This window comes from Pituophis catenifer, unplaced genomic scaffold, assembly GCF_029215685.1.
Source record: "Pituophis catenifer annectens isolate HBS135680 unplaced genomic scaffold, rPitCat1.0.hap2 SCAF_18, whole genome shotgun sequence".
Classification (NCBI taxonomy): Eukaryota; Metazoa; Chordata; class Lepidosauria; order Squamata; family Colubridae; genus Pituophis; species Pituophis catenifer.
This window is the reverse complement of record NW_027256898.1, coordinates 5958560-5985678: the sequence shown is the minus strand read 5'-3', so window position 1 is coordinate 5985678 and position 27119 is coordinate 5958560. Positions and strand designations below refer to the sequence as shown.

The following is a 27119-nucleotide window of genomic DNA, read 5'->3' as shown; positions in this document are numbered from 1 at the left end:
AAATAATAATTTCTGATATGTGGGCTTCCCGTGATGCTTTCTGAACAGATCCTGTGTTTTTTCTAATGAACTTCAGATGCAAAGCAGAGAAATCATCTTAAAACATCTCTGATCTGATTTTCCTCTAATAGGAGAGTCCGGAGGTGACTCTTAAGGTAGCAGATTGTTATAGCTCCCTCCTACTCTCCTGCTTTGACCTTTTAAAATTCTTGCCCAGGAGAAATTAAACCATTGGCCTGCAGCGTGGTAAATTCAGTAGTGTGTGTGTGTATAATAAAAGCTGTCTGCTCCAGCTAAGTGGAGCCCCCACTCTTTCTTCCTTTAACTGCCATAATTGATGGCTTCTTGAGGCCCGCTGCTCATAGTTGAAAAATCAAAGCATTCAGAGCTGTCACTGCAACATGATGAGAAGCTGTGCAGGGAAAGTAGCTTAATACAGCAGTGGCCAAAATTGTAGAAACCTTTTTAGGAAAAGTGTATTTTCTAAAACTAGCTAATAACACCACTTTTGTTTTGGAGTAGTACCATAAAATTATATACTGTATCAACGGAAAGACAATTTAATTAAGAACGTAATGCGATAACTTTTACGAAGGATTTGCTATTAGAATAGCAGTTACAGCATAAAGAGGAAAAGGGAAACATGGAGAAAAAAACGAGAAAAACAAAAATGATCACCATAGAAAAAATGAGTTATGCAAAAATGATCACCACGTCAGTTAATCCTTAGTTGGGTAACCTTTAGCATGAATGACGGCCTTACAACGTCTTCCCATGGAGGGAACCGAGTCTTTTAGTTCTGCAGCTGTTCTAATGTGAAACCAAGATTGATCGATGGCTTCTATTAACTGGGTTTTATTGCTGGGTCGCTTCTGACTAACAAGTTTCTTTAGTCGGCGCCATAGATTTTCAATTGGGTTCAGGTTTGGGCTATTCCCAGGCCATTCCAGTAGTGGAATAGGATTATCTTGAAACTTCCAAAAAAAGTGGTGTTATTAGTCATCAAACCTCAAAAATACACTTTTCCCAAAAGGTTTCCACAATTTTGGCCACTACTATATGTTCCTCGGTCTGCAGAAACGCTAACCAGCCTCCTTCCCCATTGGCCGTGGTGTCTGGGGAATTCTGGGAGTTGAAGTCCACACATGTCAAAGCGAACACCGTTATCAATTAGCCACATCTGCTGGGTCCTGAGCTTCCCCCATCTCCGCTTTATTAAGGCAGGTTAGATTCCAAGGGAATCTTGGCTTGTTTTTCATTGTCTGGTGGTACCCAGCTCCCTTTGGCCTATTACCCAGATGTAAAGCAGAATTAAATCCGGGGAGTCAGTGGATGGAAGACCAACAGGAAACCGAGCGCAAGTGATGGGAGTTGCGGTCCGAGGACTATGGGTTCAGTGGCTGACCTCTTCTTTTAATTCCCAGGCCCTGCTAACACTTCAATCTGTGTGTCCCCGGTGCAGAATTTCCTCATTGATAAAAAAAAATCCACCCCCTCTGTTCCCCAGAGCCACCGTGCACATCCAGGTGAACGACGTCAACGAGTACGCGCCTGTCTTTAAGGAGAAGTCCTACAAAGCAACGGCGATCGAGGGGAAGCGGTCTGACAACATCCTAAAGGTGGAAGCGGTGGATGCCGACTGTTCCCCGCAGTTCAGCCAGATCTGCAGTTACGAGATTGTCACTCCAGAGGTTCCCTTCGCAATCGACAAAGACGGTAAGGCAGGCGGGGGCCTTGTCATGAGTAACGGCCCCCAAATCCCTTTGAAGTGGCCCAGATCTCTATTTTAAGTGGTCCAAAGGCCCCCACGACAGGAGGTTGGGCTTGCCCAGGAGAAGTTGGCCAGGCCCCACTGTAGAAGGAAGTAGCTCGAACCCATCCCATCGTCACTTTGGGGGGGGGTGGAGGGATTATCATAATTTCCCCCCTCTCGATGCAAGGGTGCCAATCATTTTTATTTGTGACCTCTGTTTTTTTAAATAACATTTTTATTGAGTACTAATGTAAAATACAAAATACAAAGTAAATAGGAAAGCAGTGGGGAGGGGAAAGAGAAAAGAGAAGTGAGGAAGGGAAGGAAGGAAGAAAAGAAGGAAGGAAGGAAGGAAGGAAGGAAGAAAGAGAGAAAGAAAGAAAGAAGAAAGAAAAAGAAGAAAGAAAGAAAGAAAGAAAGAAAGAAAGAAAGAAAGAAAGAAAGAAGAACTAGTGGTTAAGACACCAGATAGAAAGTGGAAAACTGTGAGTTCAAGTCCTGCCTTAGCCATGAAAGCCAGCTGGGTGACTTTGGGCTACTCCTTCTCTCTCAGCCCAACCAAGAAAGAGAGTGAGAGAGAAAGAGGAAGGAAGGAAGGAAAAAAAGAAAAGAAAGAAAAAAAGAAAGAGAAGTGTTGACTCTATGTTACAGTAAAATAATAGAGCATTGACTGTGTTACAGTAAAATAAGGCATTCACATCAAATCACAACTTTTTGCTTTTTCCTGACAGCATAAACCAGCCCTTCCTATAAAGGTCTACCAGTCTAATTGGTATTTTTAAAATTTGCAATCTCTTAATTCCCCGTGGCAAAGGCCCGCTCTGTTTTTGAAGCCTGTCTCCTGTCTTTGCCAGGTTACATTAAGAACACCGAGAAGCTGAGCTTCAGCAAGGAGCATCAGTATAAGCTCACCGTCACGGCCTACGACTGTGGGAAGAAGAGGGCTGCCGAGGACGTGCTGGTGAAGATCAGCATTAAACCCACCTGCAAACCAGGCTGGCAGGGTTAGTTTTGCCTCCCTCCCCTTCCGCCCCCCCCCCCCACCCCACCTTCAGCCCCTTGCTTGCTTGCTTCAGGCACCAAAAACTGCTGGCTGCAAACTCTGTCGATGGTTTCAGGCTGGAGCAAAAGAATGGAATACGAACCTGGGACCGGGGCCCTCTCCCTCTTCCCCAACATCCATCTGGAGACCTGCGACGAGCCCATCACTTCCGTCCAGGCCACAGTCGAGCTGGAGACCAACCACATCGGGAAAGGCTGCGACCGGGACACCTACTCGGAGAAGTCCCTTCACAGGCTCTGCGGTAAGCCCGAGAGATTCCAAGCTTCTCTGCGGGGGAGTGGGGTCAGGCCAGGGGTGGTGTTCACTTACCTTCGCTACCGGTTTGCAAATGTGAGCGCACAGGGTATTCCGCGCATATGCAGAGCGTCAAAAATGGGACGTGATGACATCTGGGCGGGTGGGTAGCCGCCGCTACCAGTTCGCTTGAACCAGATAGAACTGGCTGAATGCCACCACTGGGTCGGGCTAGGTGAGCGTCTCTTGGCGGATGTTGAAAAAGGGGCACAGAGGCCTTTTTCCTAACGTTCCCCCAGATAGATCAGATAAACCAAGATGCTAGGTAAGATCTAAAGCAGGAGTGTCAAACTCGATGTCATTGAGTGCCGCATCAGGGTGTTTGACCTCGGGGGGGGGGGGCCGAGTGGGCATGGCCAGCACGACATCACTCGTGTTGGGGGCGCCTGTGGCAGCCTGAGCACTCTTCCAGGGAAAACGGGCTCCCGAGCTCCATTTTCGTCTGTGACGGCCTCCTGCAACCTTCTGCCAGCGAAAACTGAAGCTCGGTAGGGCTGCGTGTGGCCCTCCCGAGCTCCGTTTTTGCTGGCTGAGGCACTGTGGGCCAGTCCTTCGCTGTTTCCAGGATGGCCTGTGAGCCAGATCTAAGCATCCCGTTGGATCTGGCCCCTGGGCCTTGAGTTCGACACCCCTGATCTTGTTGTGGCCCGCCGGTGGCAAGAGGAGTTGGCAGTAGAGTTGGACAGTGAGGTGGTTAGGGAGGAACATGGGCCAGTCCTGGGGGTTGGGGAAAGCTCGGTCGAGGGCTCTGCATCGGAGGCAGAGAGGGAGGTAGATAGCAGTGAGGCAGAGGAACAGCTGGAGCCCGTTCCCGGTGTGTGCATGCACAGAGCTGCCAGAAGACAAGAATAACTCAGAAAACAGGTTCAACTTGGGAGTAAAAGCCACACCTTGGAGGTAATTGGCCCCTCCCATAGGAAACAAAAGAGGAGCGAACGGGGAGGAGGGGGCTTTTGCAGGAAACAATTCGTTCGTTCCGTGACTCTGAGAGACTCTGTGCCAAGTTTTGCCTTGTACTGCGTTTGGAAACTAGTTACATGGCAGCTTTCCAAGCGAGATAAGGTCTGTGTTGATAACTCTTCCTTTGAAAAACTCCTTTGGACAAACCTTGCTGACTGTGAATGAACGTAATTCACAGTCGTGTAAATAAAAGAGGTTTTGCCAGGACCAGTTCCTGCCTCCTGCTTGTTAAAGGAGCCTAGGTCAGAGCAGACCTAAAGCTTTTCTCTCAGTGCAGCGGCGGGGGGGTGGGGGGGTGGCAGAGAACTGAAAATGAGCCCCAAAATGAGAATTTCCCTGCCAGAAGGAGTGACCCGATAGCAGATCTGCTTCTTTCCGGCCTTCTTTTTTTTATATACTTCTTAATCCTGGCCTTAACAGGCGCTTCTTCTGACACCGCGGAGCTGCTGCCTTCCCCAAGCAACGCGGCCAACTGGACCATCAACCTCCCGACCGACAACGGCCACGAGAGTGACCAGGTCTTCGAGTTCAACGGCACTCAAGCCGTGAAGGTGCCGGAGAGCGTGGTCACCATCAGCATGAAAGAGCCTTTTGTGATTTCCGTCTGGATGAGGCACGGCCCCGGGGCCAAGGAGAAGGAGACCATCCTCTGCAATTCAGACAAGACAGGTGAAAAAGGGGCGGGGGGGGCAGGCACCTGTTCGGCTTCGTGATCTCACACACGCCCTGTGGCCTTTTCAGCCTCGCTCGGGATAGAATTGTTGCGACGTCACAAAAGACTGCCCCGACATCTGTTGGAGAGCAACGAGCATTAGACTAAAACTGTGATGGCGAACTCATGGCACGCGTGCCCAAAATGGCATGCGGAGCCATGTTGCCTGGGACGCACGGCATCGCCCGTTCCTCTTCCGGGTTTCTGGTGCACATGTGCACGCGATGATCAGCTAGTCCGTGAGCCGGGAATGGGGCTTCCTCGGAATTAGGAGTGTCCAGAAAGAAGGAGGACCAATGGGAATTCTCCTTTCTCCACCGTCATCGGTCTCCGGGCAGAGTCTCCCTTGACTTCACCCACTGGAGGAGAGAGTTCCGCGCAGAGAAGAAGCCCAAGTTGGTTCTTCAGGCCAAGATCCCCCTCCCACTTTCTCCGCTTCTCTCTCTCTGCAGAACTATCTCTCCTCCTTCAGGTGAAGTCCCAAAGGACTCTGCCCGGAGACTGATAATGCTCAAGCAGGGAGAATTCCCATTGGTGCTGCCGCTTCTTCTGGCTCTTCCTACCTCCAGAGTCCAAGATAAACGCTTTCTCCCCCCAATTCAGAACCCCCGCTCCTCTTCTGGGGCTGGAAGCATCTAGTCGGACACACATGTGTATGACCATGCACGCTGTGAGCATGCGGGCCGCCAGCTGATCGGCGTGTGCGTGGCAGTAACTGGAAGACTTGCTGGCTAGCGCTCATGCGAGCAGCAGAAACCGGAAGTACCTTATCCGATGCGTGCATGACCCCTGGGCAGCTCCTCTTCCTGGTTGCGGCCCTGATGAGCACGTGCTCCCTTTTCAACACTTGGTGCCACGCCATCACTGGACTAAAATATCATGGTTTCTTCATAGTAACCGCGCCACGGGTGTGTGGTTATTTCACCCTGTCTGGGTTTTTGTGCTCGTCGTGAGCTGGAGCTCTCCACCTGGCTTAGAATCAGACGCCTTTGCTGCCTCTTCCTTCTCCTTAGCAGACGTCACAAGCTGATTATTTGGTATATTTGGAAACACAACCGAGCAGATCTGATTTTCTTTTTTTTCCCCTCCCTCCTCCCAAGATCGCTCTCCCGTCCCCCTGTTCCCTGCCACCCTAGTCTTCTCCGAACAGGTTCAACGCCTGGGCACACTGCAAGCTATCATTTCTAACCCGGGCTTGATTCCAGCAGAAATGTAATTGCTTGGGTTTTGCAAGAGAGCAAAAAGAAGGAGATGCTTTGGTCACTTGGCAACCAACCGACTTTGCAAAAGGCTCCCGTTTTTTTTTCCCCCCCGGCTAAAATAAAAGATTTGCTTTTCAAGCAAGCAAAAACGTTGGCCATCGAGATTTACCTCCTGTTTCATCGACATCTGACTGACAGTTGTGGGAATCGGTCGAGTCCACATTCCTTGTTGAAGTCACTGCGAGATTCTTTTGCTTTTTTGAGTTATAAGGAAGGAAGAGTTGCCTTTCTCTCTCTCTCTCTCTCTCTCTCTCTCTCTCTCTCTCTCTCTCTCTCTCTCTCTCTCTCTCTCTTTTTAAATTGGCTCCAAAGGGAATTTAGGGAAGGATCAGGAAACAGTGACAATGTAGGCTGCGTTTATTCTGAACGTTGCCCTCCCCTCTGAATCCAGGGAAGCGGCTCTGGAAGAGGGAATTGTAAGCTTCGTTTCGCACCATATCAAGTGTTTCCTGTCATTTAACAAGGGGGGATATCTGGGATGCTGGAAATAATTACATTGGAAAGGGAAGCTTAGAAACAGGAAATGATTAGAAACAGATGCTGGCTTGTTCAGAGTTCCGCGAAGGTCTCGCAGCAGAGAAATTCTTCCGTGGAGCTGTGTATTCCCACCCTGCACGTTGACTTCTGGCTCTTAAAACTTTCCTTTTCTCCTCCTGGAGGCCTCCCAGACTTCCGCACCCCACGGCTAACGTTTATTGGACATTAATAGGCCAATTATGGGTCTGGAGATACGTTTTAAGTTCTTGTTTCTGGGTGTCGGAAAAAGAGAATGCTCTGGGCTTGGATGCTGCGGTACTTAGCTGGGGTTTATTGGCTCAACTCGAGTTGGCCTAGTTCCTGCCCAAGCCGGAGGGAAAATTCTCCTGTTATTAGCTGAAAGCTGGGCCTCTTCCAGATGTTGAGCACTTCCCCCAAACCTAGCCAGGGGTCGTGGATAATGGCAATTGTAGTGACCAGCACTGGGAAAGACCTCTGCCTTCCCAAGAGCAGCAAACCTACCTTACACTGGACATGTGAGAGGGGGGAGATGGAATGCTAATTCTGTTCTTCTCCTGCAGACATGAGCCGTCACCGTTATTCCCTCTACGTGCACAACTGCCGATTGGTCTTCCTCTTCCGCCAGGATCCCTCCGAGGGGCAGAGTTACAAGCCGGCCGAATTCCACTGGAGGCTGAACCAGGTGGGCGCAAAAAACGCTTCAGCCACCCTTGGTCGGCTCCCCTGCATGGAACCACAGCTCTTTCCTTGTTAGAAACTTTCAGATTTGCAAAATGGATGGCCTAAAGGGACTGTAAGTTAGGCCCCTTGGTTCCTCTAGATCAGGGGTCTGCAACCTTAAACAAAGAGTCATTTGGACCCCTTTCCCACAGAAAAGAAAACCCCGGGAGCCACAAAAACCCTTCCCGTGACTGACTATTTCTTGAGTGGCCACAAAACTAGCATATGTCGTTGAATTAAATGTTCTGTTTTCTTCTGAAACTTTTCTTTTCTTGGATTTATCTATGGTTGGCCTACCGGGAGTTGAAAAGCTCAATAAATCGCGTTCCAGCGGGTGTCGCACATTGGCGGTTGTGATGCATATTTTGAATGACAGAGCCACAGCAGAGGGGTGAAAGAGCCACATACGGCTCCAGAGCCGCAGGTTGCTGACCCCTGCTTTAGATAAAGATTGGTTGCCCACGATCAAGGGTTCAAGCCCATCCTACCTGGAGGCGCCCTATCAGTCTGCATTAGATTATGATCCTCACTGGCCCATCAAAGCCAGAGTACAACCTCATTAAAATCTCCCTCACCGATAACTGTCCTGCCTTCCCTTGATCACCTCCAGCAACGGGTAACCCCTTACAGTTTCCTTGTCCTGTAATCCCACTGTCCACTTTACCTGTTAAGCTCTAGCTAAAGCTAATGTCAACCGTCCCATTGGCGTACGCAGCAAAAGAAACTCCTGGGACATTATTTTACCAAGAGTATAACTTTACTGATAGAGCCATACAGGCATAGAAGTAGCGAAGCCAGTTCTGAAGTTTTCCTGGGAAAACTGCATAGTTAAAATCCTCCCTTTTTCCCCACCTGGGCCACCCACTGTCCATTGTCCACCAATCCAGCGCAATCCTTTTGTTTTGGGAAACAGTCTGCTCGGATCAGAAGATTCTCATCGGTCGACCTTGAGGTGTCGAGATTCTCCCTGGCTACCGACGGTTCACATGAATTCCTCAATTCCTTCCCAGCCACCCATACATTCCAATCACGCCCCTCCCTGGTTCCTATGGTTTGGCTGCGAGCACAGCCAGTCGGCCATGACAGCTATGAATCTTTCACAGGTAAAGCTAGGAATGAGTCCCATCCTTTGGGAATAATTAAACGCTTGGCTCCCCTTCCAGGTTTGTGATCAGGAATGGCACCACTACATCCTCAATGTAGAGTTTCCGGCGGCCACGCTCTACGTCGACGGCGTTTCCTTCGACCCCTTCCCGGTGACCGAGGATTATCCGCTGCATCCCTCCAAGATAGAATCGCAGCTGGTAGTTGGAGCTTGTTGGCAAGGTAGGCGACGGCCTAGTTTTTTGTCTTGATGGCTCTTTTGTGGGACGGACTCCCATTGGGGGTGGGGTGATGTCAAATGGCCTTCAACTCATCCAATCCGATCTCCGCGGCAGGAGCCAATAGGGTTGGTTGAACCAAAGACGTTCAAAAGAGTAGCTCAAGTTTAATGAGACATCAGATGATACAAACCACTCCTTTCCCTGGTACTCTCCAGCTCAGATAGTTGCTTGAACAATTCTAAAGAAACAATTTATTGTCACCTTGAGAGCTGTTGGTGGACTGAAGAACTTGAACTGGGCCAGGAACTCAGACAGATTATAAAACCAGAAAGTCTTGTGAGAATTTTCTCGCTGGCTTTGCCTTTCCCATGATAGAGTTGGGATGTTTGCCAGGATAACTCACTGAATGGCTGTTATGTGATGGCGGCTTGTTAAGGCGGCCCCTCCTGTAAAAATGCAGCGGCCCGATAGTTTAACTAACATTCAAAGCAGGTTAAAACAGCCGTTCCCCCGGGGCTGCATAAGGCTGAGTCACAAGATCAGAGATGCCCAAAGGCTTTTCCCCTCATCGGCATCCTCAGAAAATGGATGCTCGGATTAGTCTTAAGAAGACAAGCACCGCACCACTGTTTTTGCACTGTAATTCTTCCTTTTTTATAAAAAATAAAAAATCCCCTAATGGCACAGTTTTTTAAGGACTGCTTTTAAGGACTTTTTTTTTTTTTAGGTTAGTGGGGGAAATGTCCCTTTTCTTTTCCGTAATCCTTCGCTCTCCATTGCTGCTGTGCGCGAGGTGCCATCCGAGGCTCACGCAGGAATTTGATAACCTTAATTGAAGTTGTATAAGTCAATAGGGGGATTAGGTTTAACTCTCCTTCAGACTTTATCAGAAAGAGGAAAGCAGCGACGCCACAAAGGGAAAAATGGCTCCCAAAATTCATCTTTACGTTTAAGATGCTTTTTGGCTTGTCCTTCAGAATTAGATCAGGGGATGGAGTGTCGCCCCCCCCCCCCAAGGGCCTTGCAAACTTTGCTGAGCTATTTTTATTTTTATATCTTTAGAAAATCGATATAGTCCCCTTACTCGCTCACGGCGATTCTCGGCGGCTTACAACCAATAAAAACACAATATTGAAAAAAAAGGAATTACTGTATTTTTCGGAGTATAAGACGCACCTTAGTTTTTGGGGAGGAAAATAAGAAAAAAGCTGATTGGCAGGTGGATCGGCCTCCCGGAATACCCCCAATCAGCTGTTCCCAGAGGTGAATTTTAGCAACAGGTTCCTTGGTTGTGAGCTCTGTGCCTTGCTTTTTTTTCTGCCTCTGAAACTTCTGAAACTCTGTGTCAGAAAAAACTTCCTTTTCTGCCTCTGAAAGCCTCCGAAACAGAGCTTCAGAAAAAAAAGCCTCTGAAGCTCTGTTTGGGGGCTTCATTTCTGATGCTTTTTTTCAGCCTCTGAAACCTCCGTTTGAGAAGCTGGACAGGGCTACATTCAGAGTATAAGATGCACCCAGATTTTCACCCTCTTTTTTGGGAGAAAAAGATGCGTCTTATACTCCAAAAAATACGGTAATTTAAAAAAAATGACCTCCCACCCATTGGCGACAGCACATGATTAAATAATCCACTTGATGGGCTCCATCCCACTCTGGATTCCCCAGGCCCCGCTGGCAGAACCAAATCTTTAGAGCCTGTCAAAGTGGGGGCCAGTCTAATTTCTGCAGGGATGATGTTCCAGAGGGAGGGAGCCACCACGGAGAAGGCCCTTCTTCTGTGTCCCTGGAATTGGACAAACTGGAATTCCAGGTGGGTGACCCCATCCGGGCCTTGAACTGCGACAGGTTAAAATATCCAGGCCCTACCTAACCCCTCCGTTCCTCTTTTTTCTTCTCCTCCTCCCTGTTTCTTGCTTCTCCGCAGAATATACGGGAAATGAGAATGACACCGACCAAGCGACCGAGAACCCTACAGGTTGCTGGCAGTCTTAATTTTTCTCTTTTTTTAATGCTTTCATGTCCAAGGCAAGCTGTGGCTTCATCACATATAGCATGATCGGCCAGCATTGCATTACTCCGGCCATTGGAGGGACACATAATCACGTTGCCGAGCTTGTATTTTTTTTTCCCATTGCACTTTTCTTACATACATATATATATATATATTCACTTCCTCTTTGGTTTCTCCTCCCCTCCCCTCTTTTAGCAATAACCCCTCATCATCCATTCATATGCAAGTTGATAAGCCGCGAAGGTGGCCTTGAAATGAACTAGCAATAGCCCTTAGACTTATATGCCGCTTCGCAGTGCTTCACAGCCCTCTGTAAGCGGTTAACAGAGTCAAACTATTGCCCTCAATAATCTGGGTCCTCATTTTACCGACTGTGGAAGGATGGAAGACTGAGTCCACCTTGAGCTGGTCAGGATCGAACTCCTGGCAGTGGGCAGAGTTAGCCTGCAATACTGCATTCTAACCATTGGGAAGGGAGGGAGGGAGGAAGGAAGGAAGGAATAGCATTTATATACTGCTTCGCAGTGCTTTACAGCCTTCTCTAAGCGGTTTACAGAGTCAGCCTATTGCCCTCAATAATCTGGGTCCTCATTTTACTGACCTCAGAAGGATGGAAGACTGAGTCCACCTTGAGCTGGTCAGGATCGAACTCCTAGCAGTGGGCAGAGTCAGCCTGCAATACTGCATTCTAACTACTGCGCCATCATTCACACTCACCATGGTTGAGAAATCTCCCCAAGTGGATGGTGGCTACCGCAAGGTGGGACCTATCATGGACAGTGACTTCTCATTGGCCCATCGTTCGCTTCCTTTTGGAATTAAAACAGCCAACCCGAAGCAATGTCTCTGTAATTCATTTCCTGTCCAGTGAGGACTCTCCAGCCATGGAAAGCCGCTGGCCCATCTCGATCTCTTAGCTCAACCTCTGTCACAGGCTCATTCTTGGGGGAGGCCTAGGGAAGGCAGATCCTAAGGGAGCTTCCTTTGGAGAAAAAGCAGGATCTAACCGATCCATAAAAAGAAGAGAGAACAGGATAAATTGCAGAGGTGTGCACAAAATGGAAAACGTTTTCCTTCCCCCCCCTCCCCTTTTAAAATCGGAGGCAAACCTCACCTTTTGGCCTTTCTCACGAACCCATTCTGTCAATGCAAGCAAACCTTTTCAAATAGGATTTTACAGGCTGGTGAGGATTAGCGGTGAAGTCATAGAATGGTTCACGTCCAATTTTTCTTCTTCTTTTTTTTTTTTGGCTCCTCTTAGTGCGTCGCAGGCCGATGAGCAGATGGCTGCGTTCCCTGCTGACTCACCTGTCTAGTTTTGGAGGATATGACTTGCTACCTTTAATTTCCCGGTTTGAGGCCACTGAATCATTCTTGCTTTAATTTAAAATATCCAGCACAGAGGCATCTTATTATTATTATCATCAACTTAAACAGTGAAACCGAAAGCCAAAGGAAAGGAACGCCTTTCCTGCCATTCTATCTGAAGGTTAGATGAAAGTTGCTGAGAAGATGGGATTTCAGTGAAAGCGACATACATTTGCCTACGAAAGTATTTGTTTCAAAAAGTACTTATTTTGCGTGTGGATTTTTATCAATGGGGATAATAGGAGAGAACTACTAGAATGGGGACGTGGTGGCTCAGTGGCTAAGACGCTGAGCTTGTCTTTCGAAAGGTCGGCAGTTCAGCAGTTCGAATCCCTAGTGCTGCGTAATGGGGTGAGCTCCCATGACTTGTCCCAGCTTCTGCCAACCTAGCAGTTCGAAAGCAAGTTAAAAAAAAATGCAAGTAGAAAAATAGGGACCCCCTTTGGTGGGAAGGTAACAGCATTTCGTGCTCCTTTGGCGTTGAGTCATGCCGGCCACAGGACCACGGAGGCGTCTTCGGACAGTGCTGGCTCTTCGGCTTTGAAACGGAGATGAGCATCGCCCCCTAGAGTCGGGAACGACTAGCACATACATGCGAGGGAAACTTTTACCTTACCAGAACAGGAAAGAGTTCTAGATTTGGATAGGTTTTCCTAGGCTTCATCTGTGTTTTTCAACCTTAGCAACTCTTAAGATGTTTGGGCTTCAACTCCCAGAATATCTGGCTGGGGAATTCTGGGAGTTGAAGTCCACACATCTTAAAAGTAGCCACAGTTGAGAAATGCCGGTCTAGAGCAATTGATATGACCTCCAGGAATAACCCCCTCGCAAGGAGTAGAATTCAGCAATTGATCACAGGGTGAAAATGTAGCAATCCCCATCTGGTCCTCCTGTAGTCCTGGCTTTCACTGCTGTCTTCAACCTGGATCTTTGATTCTTGCAGGGGGGGGGGGCTCATCTATTTTAGACAAGCTATCTTAAAATAAAGGCCGCCCGACAGGTGTCCTTTTAAAGTCCCCTTGATTCCACAACAAAGCTCGCTCATCCCATCCCGGCCCCTCACTGCATGAACGAGCATCCGTTTTATTTTCCGTTCCTCCCCATCTCGCGCTTGAGCATAACTGCGAGTCGACCTCCGGAACGGGCAACTGACTAACTGCATGCCGTCAGAAAGCAAAGCTGAGCACGTTGCGTGAGTGACACCGGGCCAGAGAGGCCGTCGAGCGCCAAGACTAAATACGGCTGTTTTTCCTTCCTTCCTTCCTCAAGGTGGCGACCAGCGAATGGCTCAGTTCTTCCACGGCAACCTGGCCGGCTTGACCATCCGCTCAGGGAAACTAGAAAGCAAGAAAGTGATCGATTGTCTGTATACCTGCAAGGAAGGCCTGGACTTGCCCACCACGGATGGCACTGCGAAGGGCCTCAAGGTACTGTTCTGACCCAGCTCTCCAAACACAACAACAACCCTCTGCAGTTAACTCAAATATTCCTTTATTAGGAGCCCCAGCAAAAAGTGTCTCTCTCAGCGCAGGCTAACAAGTCTGTCCGCCAGGGAGATGAATAGTTGTCTGCCACATCTATTCATCTCCGCCCCCTGCCTTTTATCCCACAGAGCTAGGGTGGGGCTTCACTAGCAGCGGTGGCTCTTCCGTCCCAAGGACCAGCCCATAGATTTCCACTCCTCTCCTCTCCTCTGCCTTCTGCACATCCACGCGTCAGGCTGTTCCCAGCTGTTCCTCCTCTTCCTCATCAGCCACCTCCAGACTTGGGGGCTGTTGACTCTCCACCTGAGGGCTGACAGACGGCCCAGGCTTCGCTTGTGTGTGTGTCTCTCTCTCTGCCAGCTCCATTCTCTCTTCCCCCTCGGAGCTCCCAGGTTACCCTGATGCTGACCCTGACTCCCACGTTTCCTCCTCCTCTCGGCTTTGACAGGCCATAACAGACACTCTCAGAATGCTGCTATGGAAGGGGCCCAATTGTGGGCCTTTGCAAAGGCAAAGAGAACCTGCTTCCTCCTCCAGATCGGCTGGGCTGCAACTCCTAGCATCTCTGGGCCAAGCGAAGGACCAGCAAATAGTTCAAGTTTAAAATGTTCCTCGCTGCGCGCGCTGCTTAAATGCTCCTGTTTTCTCACATTTTAGCAGCCTTGCCATTTGTTTATTTAGCCGACGGCAAATGTGGGGCCAAAAAAAAAGCACGTCACAATTACATCCTTGATGAGCAAACATGAAATTATTTACAAATTCAAAGCTGGTTTGGGCACTCGGTGCCGAAAAGGTTCGCCATCACTGGTATATATAGTCAATACATGATGGAGTTGCATAGAGAAAGTCTCTGATTTGCACTCTGAAGAGGGGTGAAATCTTACCGGTTTGGACCGGTTCGCCCTTTAGAGGGAGGAGGAGATGCAGGATAAAAGATATTTTAAATGCAGACTTGGCTTTGGGAACGAAGTAAAGCTAAGAAAGAGAATCGCAATGCCCCACTTTGCACAATATGAGAGAGGAACGGACAAATTCCGGCAGGCTTTTTTCAGCTTCTGTTCTTCTACCTACAGCAGCAAACTAGCATTATTAACACTCCGCGCGTGGTTTGATTTACCAGAAAGGTTTTCTTCCCTTCCTAGCAACCTAGGGCTTCTCCTCCTTTCAGATCCACATGAACCCCAGCCAGTCAGCCCTGAGTTTAGAAGGGGACGACCTCGAGAGGTTCGACAAAACCATGCAACGCATCTCGTACGTGAATTCGCGTCAGTTCCCCACACCCGGCATCCGACGGATCAAAATCACAAGCACGGTGAAGTGAGTCTTTGTGGCATGCAGGGAAGAGGAGACACAACCAGGGGTTGACTCAGGGTGCTTGGTTATTGTGGGGCAGGACGTTTGCCTTGTGGCCTCATTCTCTCCTTTTAGAGAGACCGGAAGTTTAGGGTGGGGTGGGATGGGATGGGATGGGATGAGTTAGGATAGGATAGAAAATAGAATGCAGCATAGCATAGCATCAGTGGTGGGTTTCTAATGGTTCGCCCCGGTTCGGGTGAACCGGTAGCGGCAGCGGGAGGCTCCACCCACTTGCCCGGACATCATCATGGATGGTCTGGGCAGAAGTGCCACGCGCGAACGAAGCAAGGGCACGCACACATGTGCTCACAGTTCCAAACCGGTAGCGAAGGTAAGTGAAAACCATTACTGCGTAGCGTAGCATAGAATTTGATCCTAAGTAGAGGCAGATATTTCTCTCTGGGCAAACTGAGAATATATATCTGCTGGAAAAGAATTCTGCATTGGCGACAGGAAGGGCATCCGGCCAGTAAAGAGTCAGCTCCATTCAGTTGCCCAGACTCCACCCCACAAGGGTCATTAAAAGAAGATGATTTGATAATATGAAGAGTAATAACCAAGCTCAGGATTGGAGGATAATATTGAAGTCATTGAAGTTCTAGCACAGTTTTGTTCAACCTAGGCAATTTTAAGACATTCCACATGCTGTCTATGGAATTCTGGGAATTGAAGTCCACCTGCCTTAAAGTTACCTAGGTTGAGAAACTCTAGCGTTAGAGAGACCCAAGCTCTGCGCGTACTCTCTGATGGAAACCCACCACCCTGCTGATGGCAAACCACACCTTCTCTCCCCAGGTGTGCCGACAACGAAGCCTGCATCGCCATTCCACTTGTGGAAGGCTACATCATGGTCTTGCAACCCGAGGAGCCCAAAATCAGCCTGAGCGGCATCAACCACTTTGCCCGTTCGGCTTCGGAGTTTGAGAGCCCCGAGGGCGTGTCTCTCTTCCCCGAGCTTCGGATCATCAGCACCATCACACGGGAGGTGGAGCCTGAAGGAGAGGGAGAAGAGGACCCTACAGGTGAGAAACATGGACGGAGCAGGAAGGGAAAGGCTGCCCGGAGCCCTGTTCATTTCTGAAGTGGCCGCTTTTCTCCAGAATGGAGCAAAGCAGCATCTTCTCCATAAAATGGAAGCGGAAGTTAATTTTTGGAATGTTTTCTTTTCGGCTGAGCTTTATTTTTTTGGTGTCTCCTTTTATTCTGCACTGAAAATCGGGGGTGAGTGGATGCTGGGTCCGATTCCACAATTAATGGAATGGAAGGGAGGGAGGGAGGGAGAAAGGAAGGAAGGAAGAGAGAAAGAGAGAAAAAAGAAAGAAAGAAAGAGGAAGAAAGGAAGGAAGGAAGAGAAACAGGAAAGAAAGAAGGAAGGAAGGAAGGAAGGAAAGAGAAAGAAGAAGGAAGGAAGGAAAGAGAAAGGAAGGAAGGAAGAGAAAGAAAGAAAGGAAAGAAAGGAAGAGGAAGGAAGGAAAAAAGAAAGAAAGGAAAGAAGGAAGGAAAGAGAAAGAAAGAAACAGGAAAAGAAAGAAAAAAAGGAAGGAAGGAAGAAAAGAAAGAAGGAAGAAAGAAGAAAGAAAGAAAGAAAGAAAGAAAGAAAGAAAGAAAGAAAGAAAGAAAGAAAGAAAGAAAGAAAGAAAGAAAACAAACTAGTGGTTAAGACACCAGACTAGAAAGCAGAAAACTGTGAGTTCAAGTCCTGCCTTAGCCATGAAAGCCAGCTGGGTGACTTTGGGCTACTCCTTCTCTCTCAGCCCAACCCACCTCACAGGGTGGTTGTGGTAGAAGAAAATAGGAAGAGGGACATGTGTTGGATATGTTTGCTACCTAATTTGTACAAGTGATAAAGGCGGCCTACAAATAAATATAAAAGAACGTTGTGTATTTGGCAGTCGGGACAGGATAGATGAACAGAGGAAAACATCCAGCCTCCATCGTAGGCAGCCCAGATTTTATAGGCAAAGATTCCAGTCGGGGAAACAACTTGAGGGATGGATGGGCGATGTCATGCCAAAACCTAAAAGCCATTTCTTCTTTCCTTCTTCCTGATCAGTTTTCCCTTTTCTTCTCCTTTCCAGTCCAAGAATCTTTGGTGTCCGAAGAAATCATGCATAATTTGGATACTTGTGAGGTTTCGGTCTTGGGGGAGGAACTGAACAGGGACCAAGAGAGCCTGGAAGTGGACCTGGTACGGCTGCAACAGAAAGGAATGGAAATGAGCAGCTCAAGCCTTGGCCTCGTCCTTACTGGTACGGCCCTCCCTGTCCCTTATTTATTTTATTTTATTTATTTTATTTTATTGAATTTCTATACCGCCCTACTCCCGAAGGACTCAGGGCGGTGCACAGCCATGAAATAAAACACATAGATATACAAAATTTAAAATCGAATAAAATGAATTAAATAAATTTGGCTGAATTAATACCCATAATTTAAAATACCCATATTTTAAAATCCATTAAAAATTTAGAATTTACACATTAAAATTCACCCCTTGGAGAACATTTACACGTTGCACTAAGCCATAACTATATTTCCAGGACATTCTAGGTCCGTGATGGCGAACCTATCGCACGCGTGCCACAGGTGTGACGCAGAGCCCGAGCCCAGCTCCACTGCACATGCGTGCATGCTGCATGCCAGCCAGCTGATATTTGGGTCACTGCCACGTATGCATGGGTGGCAGGGCGCATGGGGCCACGCGCACATGTGCGGGGAGGAGGCAGGGCGCATGCACAGGGCACTTGCCTTGCATTTTGGGGTTTCACGCATGTGTGCCCCCCCCATGCTCAATTTTGCCAAAGCCAAAACGGCACGGAGGGTCACGAGCCCCCCCCCCCCCCGCGCCCCATTTTGGGCCTGGAAAGCCACCTGCACCAACCTGGAAGCCAAAAATGGCTGGGGGGGGCATATGCATGGGGGATGTGTGTGCTGGGGGTGGGGCACATGCGTGTGGGGGCAGGGGACATGCACAGGGGCACTCGTATTGCATTTTGGGGTTGCGTGCATGTGTTTTGGGCCCTCGACGCCAAAAAAGTTTGCCATCACTGTTCTAGGTCCTAAATCGTGGCTTGTAATCTGCGACAAGCGGGTTTTGTGAAACACGGCCTCCTAACCAGCATCGATTTTTAGCTGACCCTGTGTCTGTTCTCCGCAGGGGTGGACACCATGGCCAGCTACGAGGAAGTTTTGCACTTGATCCGGTACCGTAACTGGCACGCTGTCTCGCTCTTTGACCGGAAGTTCAAGCTGGTGTGCTCAGAGCTCAACGGACGCTACGTTAGCAATGAATTTAAGGTGGAAGTAAGTGAAGGAGTCTCCTCTACTGATACGGGCTTCAGGACTTTTGGGTTTTGCGAATCTGGGCTTTCCCCGTTTGGATGTATTGTGACCTGTTGATGGGGCAGAAGTAGACTTGTCTTTAATGGAGGAATACAGGAGATGAATGCAGGAGGAGAAACCGCCAGTTAATCCTGTGAGAAAGGAGTTTAAAATACCGTATTTTTCGGACTGTAAGACGCACTTTTTTGTCTCCCAAAATTGGATGAAAATGTCTGTGCATCTTATAGACCGAATATTGCCAAAGCCCTGCCCACCCACCAGCCGTTTTTGGCCTCCGCACGCCTCATTTTTCAGCCTTTTCTGGGCCTTTTTTCAGCCCGTTTTCGAGGCATTTTTTGGCCCGTTTACGAGGCTTTTTTTCTGCCCTTTCATTTTCCAAAAAAAGCCTCGAAAACAGGCCAAAAAAAGGCCTCAAAAACAGGCCGAAAAAAGCCCCAAAAATGGGCAGAAAAAAGGCTGGAAAAGGCCTGAAAATGGGGTGCGCGGAGCCCAAAAACCTTTTTGTTGTTTTCCTCTTCTAAATTTAGGTGCGTCTTATAGTCCAAAAAATACAGTAACCACCCTCGAGTGCACTGGGTATAAGAGGGGGGCAAAGTTTCTGTTCCTTTACCCCACAACAACAACAAAAAGCAGCACCTCTGGAATCCTTGAGTGGCCTCCTTCCTGATAGGACTAATAATCCCATGCAGATAATCCTCGACTTAACAACAGTTCATTTAGTGACCATTTGAAGTTAATTTTGGGAAGAGGACCCTCAGATCAGGACGTATAGACCAGTCAGCAAGGCACACACACAAATCAGGTTTCTGCTGCTGGTTTCCTAAAAAACTCTTGTGTTCCCCTTTCTCTAATCTTGTATGTGCCAGGTAAACGTCATCCACACGGCTAACGTCATGGAACACGCCAGCCATATTGCTGCCCAGCAGCCCCAGTTTGTGCAGCCTGTCCATCATTCCTTCGTTGACCTCTCTGGCCACAACCTCGCAAACCCTCATCCAGGGTTTTCTGGTAAGGACATATCCCTTCCTTAAATCTCCCCGTTGCCATTTCCAACAGCTCCTCAGTTTTTGGAGAGGCAGCTGTTGAGATGCCATTAAACCAGTGTTTTTCAATCTAAGCCATTTTCAGACGTGTGGACTTCAACTCCCAGAATTCCCCAACCAGCCCTGCTGGCTATAGAGAATTCTGGGAGTTGAAGTCCACATGTCTTAAAGTTGCCAAGTTTGGGAAACAGCATTTTAAACCAAATTACATCTCAGCAGCATTTAAAAGATGCTAAAATTTAGGCCTTCCTGCCAGGATTAGGAACAGCTCCCTAGCTTTCTGAAGCATATCTGTTGTGAAAATTGAATAGAAAAAAAACGAGGATATTCAGGAACGTCCCATCACCAAACTTCAGACGTCCGTCTCCTGTTTGTTGCCACCGTGTCATAAAAATGATGGCAAATCTAAATATACGGACAGTGGACCGCTGCAAATTACATTGTTTGTTCCCTGCCTGTCTTGGGATTTTCCGGCTCTCGAGAAGGGGTAGCAATTAGAAACTTACTCGAGGCAAGAGACTCATTTATGTGGAGTTTCCGGACTTCTGCAGAACCGCTGTGTGAATATGCAAGCTGGGAACTACCATGTTTTCCCGAAAATAAGACAGTGTCTTATATTAATTTTTGCTCCAAATGACACATTAGGGCTTATTTACTGGTTAGTGCTTATTTTCGGGGAAATACAATACTAAATGCGTCTGTCTGGCTGAAATCTTAACTGGGGCTTATTTTTGGGGTAGGGCTTATATTAGGAGCATCCTATAAATCATGCTAGGGCTTATTTTCTGGTAGATCCCTGGTATATGAGTTAGCCTGTTCTGCTACTCCGCTTACATCCATGCAGATTTTGCTCTCCCAGATCAGTTGCCTCAAACACCCCCGCCCAGAACAGGTAAAAAATAAATGCGTTGCTGCATTGCTTGCCTTCTGTTCACACCTAACTCTCTCCCTCCTCTGAACACGCTCTTCCCCAGTGGTTCCCAGTACCGCCACGGTGGTGATCGTGGTGTGCGTCAGCTTCCTGGTTTTCATGATCATCCTCGGAGTCTTCCGGATCCGAGCGGCCCACCAGCGGACAATGCGGGACCAGGACTCCGGGAAGGAGAACGAGATGGACTGGGACGACTCTGCTTTGACCATCACGGTTAACCCCATGGAGGTAAAAGGCTGGTTGAGATCTCGGCTCGTCCCAAGTTCGGAGTCACAAACTGATACTCTCATTATAACTTTTGAGTTGGGTTGGCTGGAGATGTCAAAGATGGGGGGGGGGGCAAGGATTTTAGTCCCACCTTTTTGAGGTGACCTACCGTTTTCTTTAATAGCAATAGCCCTTAGACTTATACAGTGCTTTACAGCCCTCTGAGCGGTTTACAGAGTCAGCCTCTTACCCCCAACAATCCGGATCCTCATTTTAACAAACTCAGAAGGATGGAAGGCTGAGTAAACCTTGAGGTGGTGAGGATCGAACTACTAGCAGTGGGCAGAGTCAGCCTGCAGTACTGCATTCTAACCACTGCGCCACCACAGCTCTTAAAAGCAGCAGTAAGCCTATTTTACAGTTTCCATGACTGACTTCCCTCATGTGAAACTTCAAAGGCAAGGAATGACCCCATTGTGTTGGGAAAATTATCCAAAAATTGGGCTAGTTCCTCTCTGTATTATTGGTTGGAAAGCCGCTCCTGATTCTCATCTCTGTATCTAACACCCCCGTCCCCTTTCACACCCACCACCCAAAATATCTCTTAGTGATGCTCTATCCTCCTTTCCATCCTTTTCTCCCATAGCCTAGCTCTCAGATGAGACTTGACTCTCATCCAAGAGTTGAATCTCCGGGTGTAGGGCAGAAGGGCAGGTGACTGCCGCCGTGGGATTCTTGTGGCCTGCCAGCAGAACTGGCAGCAGAGTCGGACAGTGAGGAGGTTGGGGAAGAACGTGGGCCAGTCCTGGAGGCTGGGGAAGGCTCGGACGAGGGCTCTACATCGGAAGCAGAGAGGGGGCCAAGGCTGTCTGGCAGTTATCAGCTACCTCGGGAGCTAGACAACAGTGGGGTAGAGGAACAGCTGGAGCCTGTTCCCAATGTGCTCATGCGCAGAGCTGCCAGAAGAAAAGAACAGCTAAGAAATCAGGGTCGACTTGGGAGTAAAGCTACAGGTGGACAATGAATGGCCCCTCCCATAGGAAATAAAAGAGGAGCAAAAGGGGAGTGGACTTTTGCAGGAAACAATTCGTTCGCTCGGTCGGTTGCTTCAGGAGTGTGAAGATGTGTCCGTGAATCTCTTTCCTTGCACATCACTGCCTTTGGAAAATATTTACATGGCAGCTTTCCAAGCCAGATAAGGTCTGTGGTCATAAGTTCACCTTTGAAAGACTGTTTGCCAGGCCTTTGCTGAAGGGGAATGAGAGGAATTCACATTCGCCTTTAATAAAAGGGGTTTTGTCCGGACCAGGATTCTGCCTCAAGATTTTTGGCGAAGCTTAGGTCAGAACAGTTCTCTCTTAAGGGTGCCCCCGAACGGGAGAGACCCTTGAGAGACCCCGTGCTTCTCTGTTTCCCAGACCTACGAGGACCAGCACAGCAGCGAGGAGGAAGAGGAGGAGGAGGAAGAGGAAAGCGAAGACGGGGGCGAGGAAGACGACATCACCAGCGCCGAATCGGAGAGCAGCGAGGAGGAGGAGGAGGGGGGCGAGCAGGAGGAGGACCCCCAGCACGTGAACCGGCAGCAGCAGTTGGAGTGGGACGACTCGACCCTGCCCTACTGAGCCCCACACGCTCCCTGCTCGCCTCGTCGGTTTTTCTTTTCGTTTCGTTCTTCCGCTCCGGAGAACGCCAGGACAAACCACTTCCCTTCCTTTCAGGGGGGCCAGGGGCCAGACAGTCTCCCTGGCCCCATTAGAGTTGGCCAGTCTCCCCTTCCTTTCCCTCCCTCCCACCCTCTCCCTCCCTCCCCTTTGTGTGTCGGGCATATCCTTTCCCAAATCCCTGCCTGTAGAAATGTAGCTAGCACCTCTTCCTCTTTTCGGTGGCCCCGTCCCCCCACCAGTGACTGGATTGTGATGATTTCCCTTTTCTTTTCTTTTTTTAACTTGCAGGGCCTTGGCCTTGTGCTTTCTGGCCCCAGACATCTCCCTCCAAAGGGCCTCGGTCATCTCGGCTGCCCCCTTTTGCGAGCGACGTTCCCGGCCCGCGTCCCCATAACAGGTGGCTCTTAAAGCAGCCGCCGTTTTCGGCTTGCAAGAGGAGGCTGTTTTAATGAATCGCTGGGAAAGGCGTGTCTTCTCAACAATTCTAAAACATGCCCGGATCTAATGCTTCCCCCTTCTGGTTTTCCCTCCGCTTTAAGACTTAACTTTTATTTTTTTTATTTTATTTTTATTATTTTATATGGGGATGTCCTCTTCTTCCCCCTCCCCACCTCTTTTTTCTGGGGTGAAAGCAAGGGCAAAAATAACCACCCTGTTGCTCGTTGGTCGACTTGAGAGCTAACCTATTTTTATTATTATTATTTAGTCTTTTTCTTTTTTAAAAAAAGAAAAATCGTGGTTTGATTTTAGCTGATTTTCAGTTGTCTCGGGTCCTCCTTCCAAACTCTTTTTTTTCCCCCCCTTCCTCTCCTTCCCGACTCCTAGTGCATGTTGTAAAATGGCAGAAAATGGGGGGAATCAATATTTAGGAGATTTAACCAAGACTTTTTAATATTTTGTAAATACGTCGGAACTATGTAATTATGTCACTTGTGGTAGTGAAAACATGGCTGGGTTAGGGAGGGAGGGAGGGAGGGAGGGGAGGGGAGGGGAGGGGACGACGACCGCGCGGAGGTTTTAAAAAAAAAACAATAATGACGCAGAAATCACGCAGCATGGCATAGCGATTTCAGGTTTTGTTTTTTTTTTCCAGAATTTTCCTAAGGGCAGGAAGCCTTAGGGACAAGTTTTTAAAGTAGTGCAGAGAAATGAAACGACCACCCGAGCCGATGGACTTGACTGCGATTTCACACGAGGTCTGTGGGTGGGGTTTTTCCCCCCTTTTTTAAAAAAATAAAATAAAATAAATGCATCTTTCTTTCCAAAAGGGGGGAAAAAAGAAAGAAAGAGAGAAAGGTGGTTTATCCTCTCGTCCGCCTTCGGATCCAACTCCCGTTTGTTATCCTCGGAAGCTCCGTGGCTAACCGCTTCTGTCGTTGTCGTCGTCTCGAAAGCAGGGAGGAGCCCTTTAAACGTGGCCCTCTCCGGGGTTTACACTACAACTTTTCTCAGGAGTTGAGCCCAAACCAGGCCAAGATCCAGAAAGCTGCGCGGTCCCAAGTTCACCTCAGCTTCCTGAGGGAGGTTTCTGTACTGGCGCCATTCCTCGTTTTTTGTTTTTGTTTTTTCTTTCCTTTCTTTAAAACACTCCTGTTCATTCCTGTAGCTACTACAACACTAACTTGAGAGATGTGGGTGTCTCTTTATCTCTGGCTTATTTTGTTTTAATTATTATTGTTATTTTTATTGAGGGAAGAGGGGGGAGGGTCTTTGTATACCCCGAATTGGATTTGGGGGGGGCTCTTCCTTTCCCCCCTCAAAGTGATCGCATCAACATTCCAGATGACGTTGAAAAGAGTGGTCCAAGACGGGGGTCTCCAACCTTGGCAACTATTAAGGCTTGTGGACTTCAACTCCCAGAATTCCACAGTCAGCAAAGCTGACTGAGGAATTCTGGGAGTTGAAGTCCACAAGCCTTAAAAGTTGCCAAGGTTGGAGACCCCTGATCCAAGAGATGAAAAACAGACCTAGCGTTTCATAAAATCTTGCCTGGATGATTAGTGCCAGAAGCAGAAAGATTTTCCCCCAAAGTGGATTTACACACCAGTAGTGGCAGGAAATGTCATTCTCTTGGGGTGGAAAGGGTGTTTTTTGGGGGTTGGGGGGGGCAAGGAAGGGATCTTCTCCCCGTTAGTTGCTAAATAATTTGCTTTTACGGCTTTTCTCTGTAGCGAACATTGCAAAGCCTCGTTTCTAATCAGGCACAGAAAATACACACGCCTGCACGCACGGCTTCTCTCTCCAGGGACATGGTAGATCTGCCCCAAAACTGGCAAAAGCACAAAAAAAATTTTTAAAAAAGCGAGTAGGAAAGAAGGCATTTCAGCTGCAAAAGTATAGACAGTTGTGTTTTGTTTTTAAATTTTTACAGCGGGAAGCAAGGAACAGAAAAGGGGGAAAGCAAGAGAGAGACGGTTCGTGGCAGAAATATTCGGACAGGTAGATTTCTCCCTTTGGTACCTGGCCGTCCCACCGTGAAAATTGAGGTGCCCGGTGGGCTTGGGGGTGCTTGAATTACACCCACACACTCACACCTGGGCATCCTTTTGAGAACTTGTGTTATTAACTGTCAAGCCAGAAGAGTGTATATTTGGGGCCAGTGTGATCTCCTCCACAGTGCCTTTGGCAACGGGACAGCTGTGAACGCCAAGTGCAGTTTCACTCACCCCTCCTCAAATCATCACCCCTTCCCCCCCCTCTTTTGCAAAAGCAAAAAAGGGACGGAGGGGAAAAAAAAACCCGGTTGATTGATTAAACAGGCAAGGGAAGCTGGTTTGGAAGATTTCCACACACGTGACTTTTCACTGGGAACACTCTTTAACTTGTGTCTGAATTTGTCCTGTGTTTTTGTTGTCGCCGTGTAGAAAAAAAAACAAAACAAAAAAACCTTTAAGCCTTTTTCTCCATGATCCCATCTCTGTTTAGCAACTGTATTTTAGAGACTGTGAACCTAATCATGTCCACTCCGCTTTTTACCCCCCCCTCCCTTCCTCCCTCCCATGCTAATACGGAAAGGCTGTAATTTTTTTTTTCTTCCTCTGATGCATTTTGTAGCCATCATGGGTCTAACATTTCAGATGTGTATATTGGTAAATAGATCACGTTTGGAAAAGTCTGAGCTACAATAAATTTCTGGTTCTAAAAAAGACGAGAGCTGCTGTCATATTTGGGGAAGGGAGATCCAGAAGTTTCCTTAGTGTTTATCTATCTATCTATCTATCTATCTATCTATCTATCTATCTTTCTGTCTATCTATCTATCTATCTATCTATCTATCTATCTATCTATCTATCTATCTATTATATATCTGTCATCTATCTAGATCTATCTATCTTATCCATCTACCTACTGTACCTACCGTGTTTCCCCGAAAATAAGACCCTGTCTTATATTTTTTTGAACCCCGAAATAAGCGCTTGGCCTTATTTTTTGGGGAGGTCTTATTATTTTGGGGCGTGTGGAGCAAGATGGGGCTCCTCTTGCTGTCGTACCTGATTTTAAGCTCTGCGTTTAAATATTTTTGGGGAGGGCTTATTTTAGCACATGCACTCAAAAACCCGATTGGGCTTCTTATCAGGGGATGTCTTATTTTCGGGGAAACAGGGTACCTACCTATCTCAGGTCTTCCCACTCTAGAAATGATCGAATGAACAAATTGTTTCCTGCAAAAGCCCACTTCCCCCTTCGCTCCTCTTTTGTTTCGTATGGGAGAGGCCAATCACCTCCAAGATGTGGCTTTACTCCTAAATCGACCCTTCTTTCTTAGTTGTCTTCCAGCAGCTCTGCGCATGCACACACTGGCACACTATCTATCCATCCATCCATCCATCCATCCATCCATCCATCCAATCTCTGCCTCTGTCTGTCTTGTCTGTCTATATCTACTGGTATCTATATTTTATCTGTCTAATCTATTTTCCTTCCTTCCTTCCTCTCTCCCCTCCCCTCTCCTTCCCTCCCTCCCTTCCTTCCTTTGTCCAAAAAGACAAAAGCCTATGTTTAGCTGGTTAACTTAGAATTTAAACTCGAATGCTGCGCCCGCTAGTATTTTACTCTTCTTTTTTCTCCCCTTTATTAAAGGCTAACCCAACCACAGATAAGGAGAAATAGCGCAGTGTTTATGCCAAACTTTCCAGTTTTCTTCAGATAAGAAGGTAGCCGTAGCAATCAACGGGGGCCATCCAGTCCTTTGCCTTTTAATTTGGATTTAAGCCCAGGATCGTAAAGGTAACTTTTTTAGCCTTACAGGCCTTATCTTGTCTCCTGTAAGCAGGGAGCCTTTCTGTATATTTCTCTTTAAAGAAATGAACCAATCTCTTGTTGATAAAAAGGAGGCGATAAGCTCAAATACACCAAATCAATTCCGCATTGGACAAGTTTGGGAAATCGAGATCCATTCTTCCCCAGCCACAAAAAAAAGCAAGACGGATCTTCTCCCCAGAAACCCTGTTTCCCCCAAAATAAGACCTCCCCTGATAATAAGACCAATTGGGCTTTTGAGCGCATGCTCTAAAATAAGCCTCCCCCCCCCCCCGAAAATAAGCCCTCCCCGAAAATATTTAAACGCAGAGCTGGAAATCAGGTAAGACGGCAAGAGGAGTCCCATCTTGCTCCATGCGCCCCAAAATCAAGACTTCCCCAAAAATAAGACCAAGTGCTTATTTCAGGGTTCAAAAAAATATAAGACAGGGTCTTATTTTCGGGGAAACACTGTAGTTAATTTTTAAAATGAAAGTTTTCCTCCTCGTTCCAAGGTTTGCTCCAATTAGCATCCTTTCACCCCACAAGCGTTAAAAAAAAAAAAATTAGTACAGGGAGGAAAAAACAAATCCTAAAAGCTTTAATAAATCCTGGTTTTTCTGGTTTCCCCATTTTTTTCTGCCTGGTTGCTTTTTAATCTTATCATTTTTCTTTTTTTTTTAAAAAAAGAACTTTTCCTACATTAATAAGAGAAATCCTCCCCCAGAACAATTTAGTCAGTCGGGAGCCCACCCAACAACCGCACTCACACGTCACACAAAATCATGCATCGTGAACCGTTGCAAAGATGGCAGATGGTTGTTCCCACATCCACGGCAAAGTTTTATCTCGTAGAAGTGGCTCCTTTCCTCATTTCTTTCCCGTTTGAC

General features: G+C 47.8%; 1 protein-coding gene across 4 annotated transcripts in view; it reads left to right on the top strand.

Annotated features, from left to right (window-relative positions):
- CLSTN1 (calsyntenin 1) overlaps positions 1 to 23830 on the top strand; it is a 48395-nt gene extending 24565 nt beyond the window's left edge. For 2 of the 4 annotated variants that reach the window (XM_070955963.1, XM_070955965.1), the window contains 15 exons: positions 1508 to 1716; positions 2608 to 2757; positions 2872 to 3057; positions 4491 to 4739; positions 7103 to 7224; positions 8426 to 8588; positions 10509 to 10559; positions 13233 to 13390; positions 14616 to 14764; positions 15599 to 15825; positions 16882 to 17052; positions 17961 to 18106; positions 19012 to 19153; positions 20163 to 20347; positions 21745 to 23830. In XM_070955963.1, the coding sequence (XP_070812064.1) occupies positions 1508 to 1716; positions 2608 to 2757; positions 2872 to 3057; positions 4491 to 4739; positions 7103 to 7224; positions 8426 to 8588; positions 10509 to 10559; positions 13233 to 13390; positions 14616 to 14764; positions 15599 to 15825; positions 16882 to 17052; positions 17961 to 18106; positions 19012 to 19153; positions 20163 to 20347; positions 21745 to 21948 (2512 nt within the window). In that variant the 3' untranslated portion in view covers positions 21949 to 23830. The remainder of the gene's footprint in view (positions 1 to 1507; positions 1717 to 2607; positions 2758 to 2871; positions 3058 to 4490; positions 4740 to 7102; positions 7225 to 8425; positions 8589 to 10508; positions 10560 to 13232; positions 13391 to 14615; positions 14765 to 15598; positions 15826 to 16881; positions 17053 to 17960; positions 18107 to 19011; positions 19154 to 20162; positions 20348 to 21744) is intronic. The other 2 variants (XM_070955966.1, XM_070955964.1) reach the window with 1 other exon arrangement.
- The last annotated feature ends 3289 nt before the right edge of the window (positions 23831 to 27119 follow it).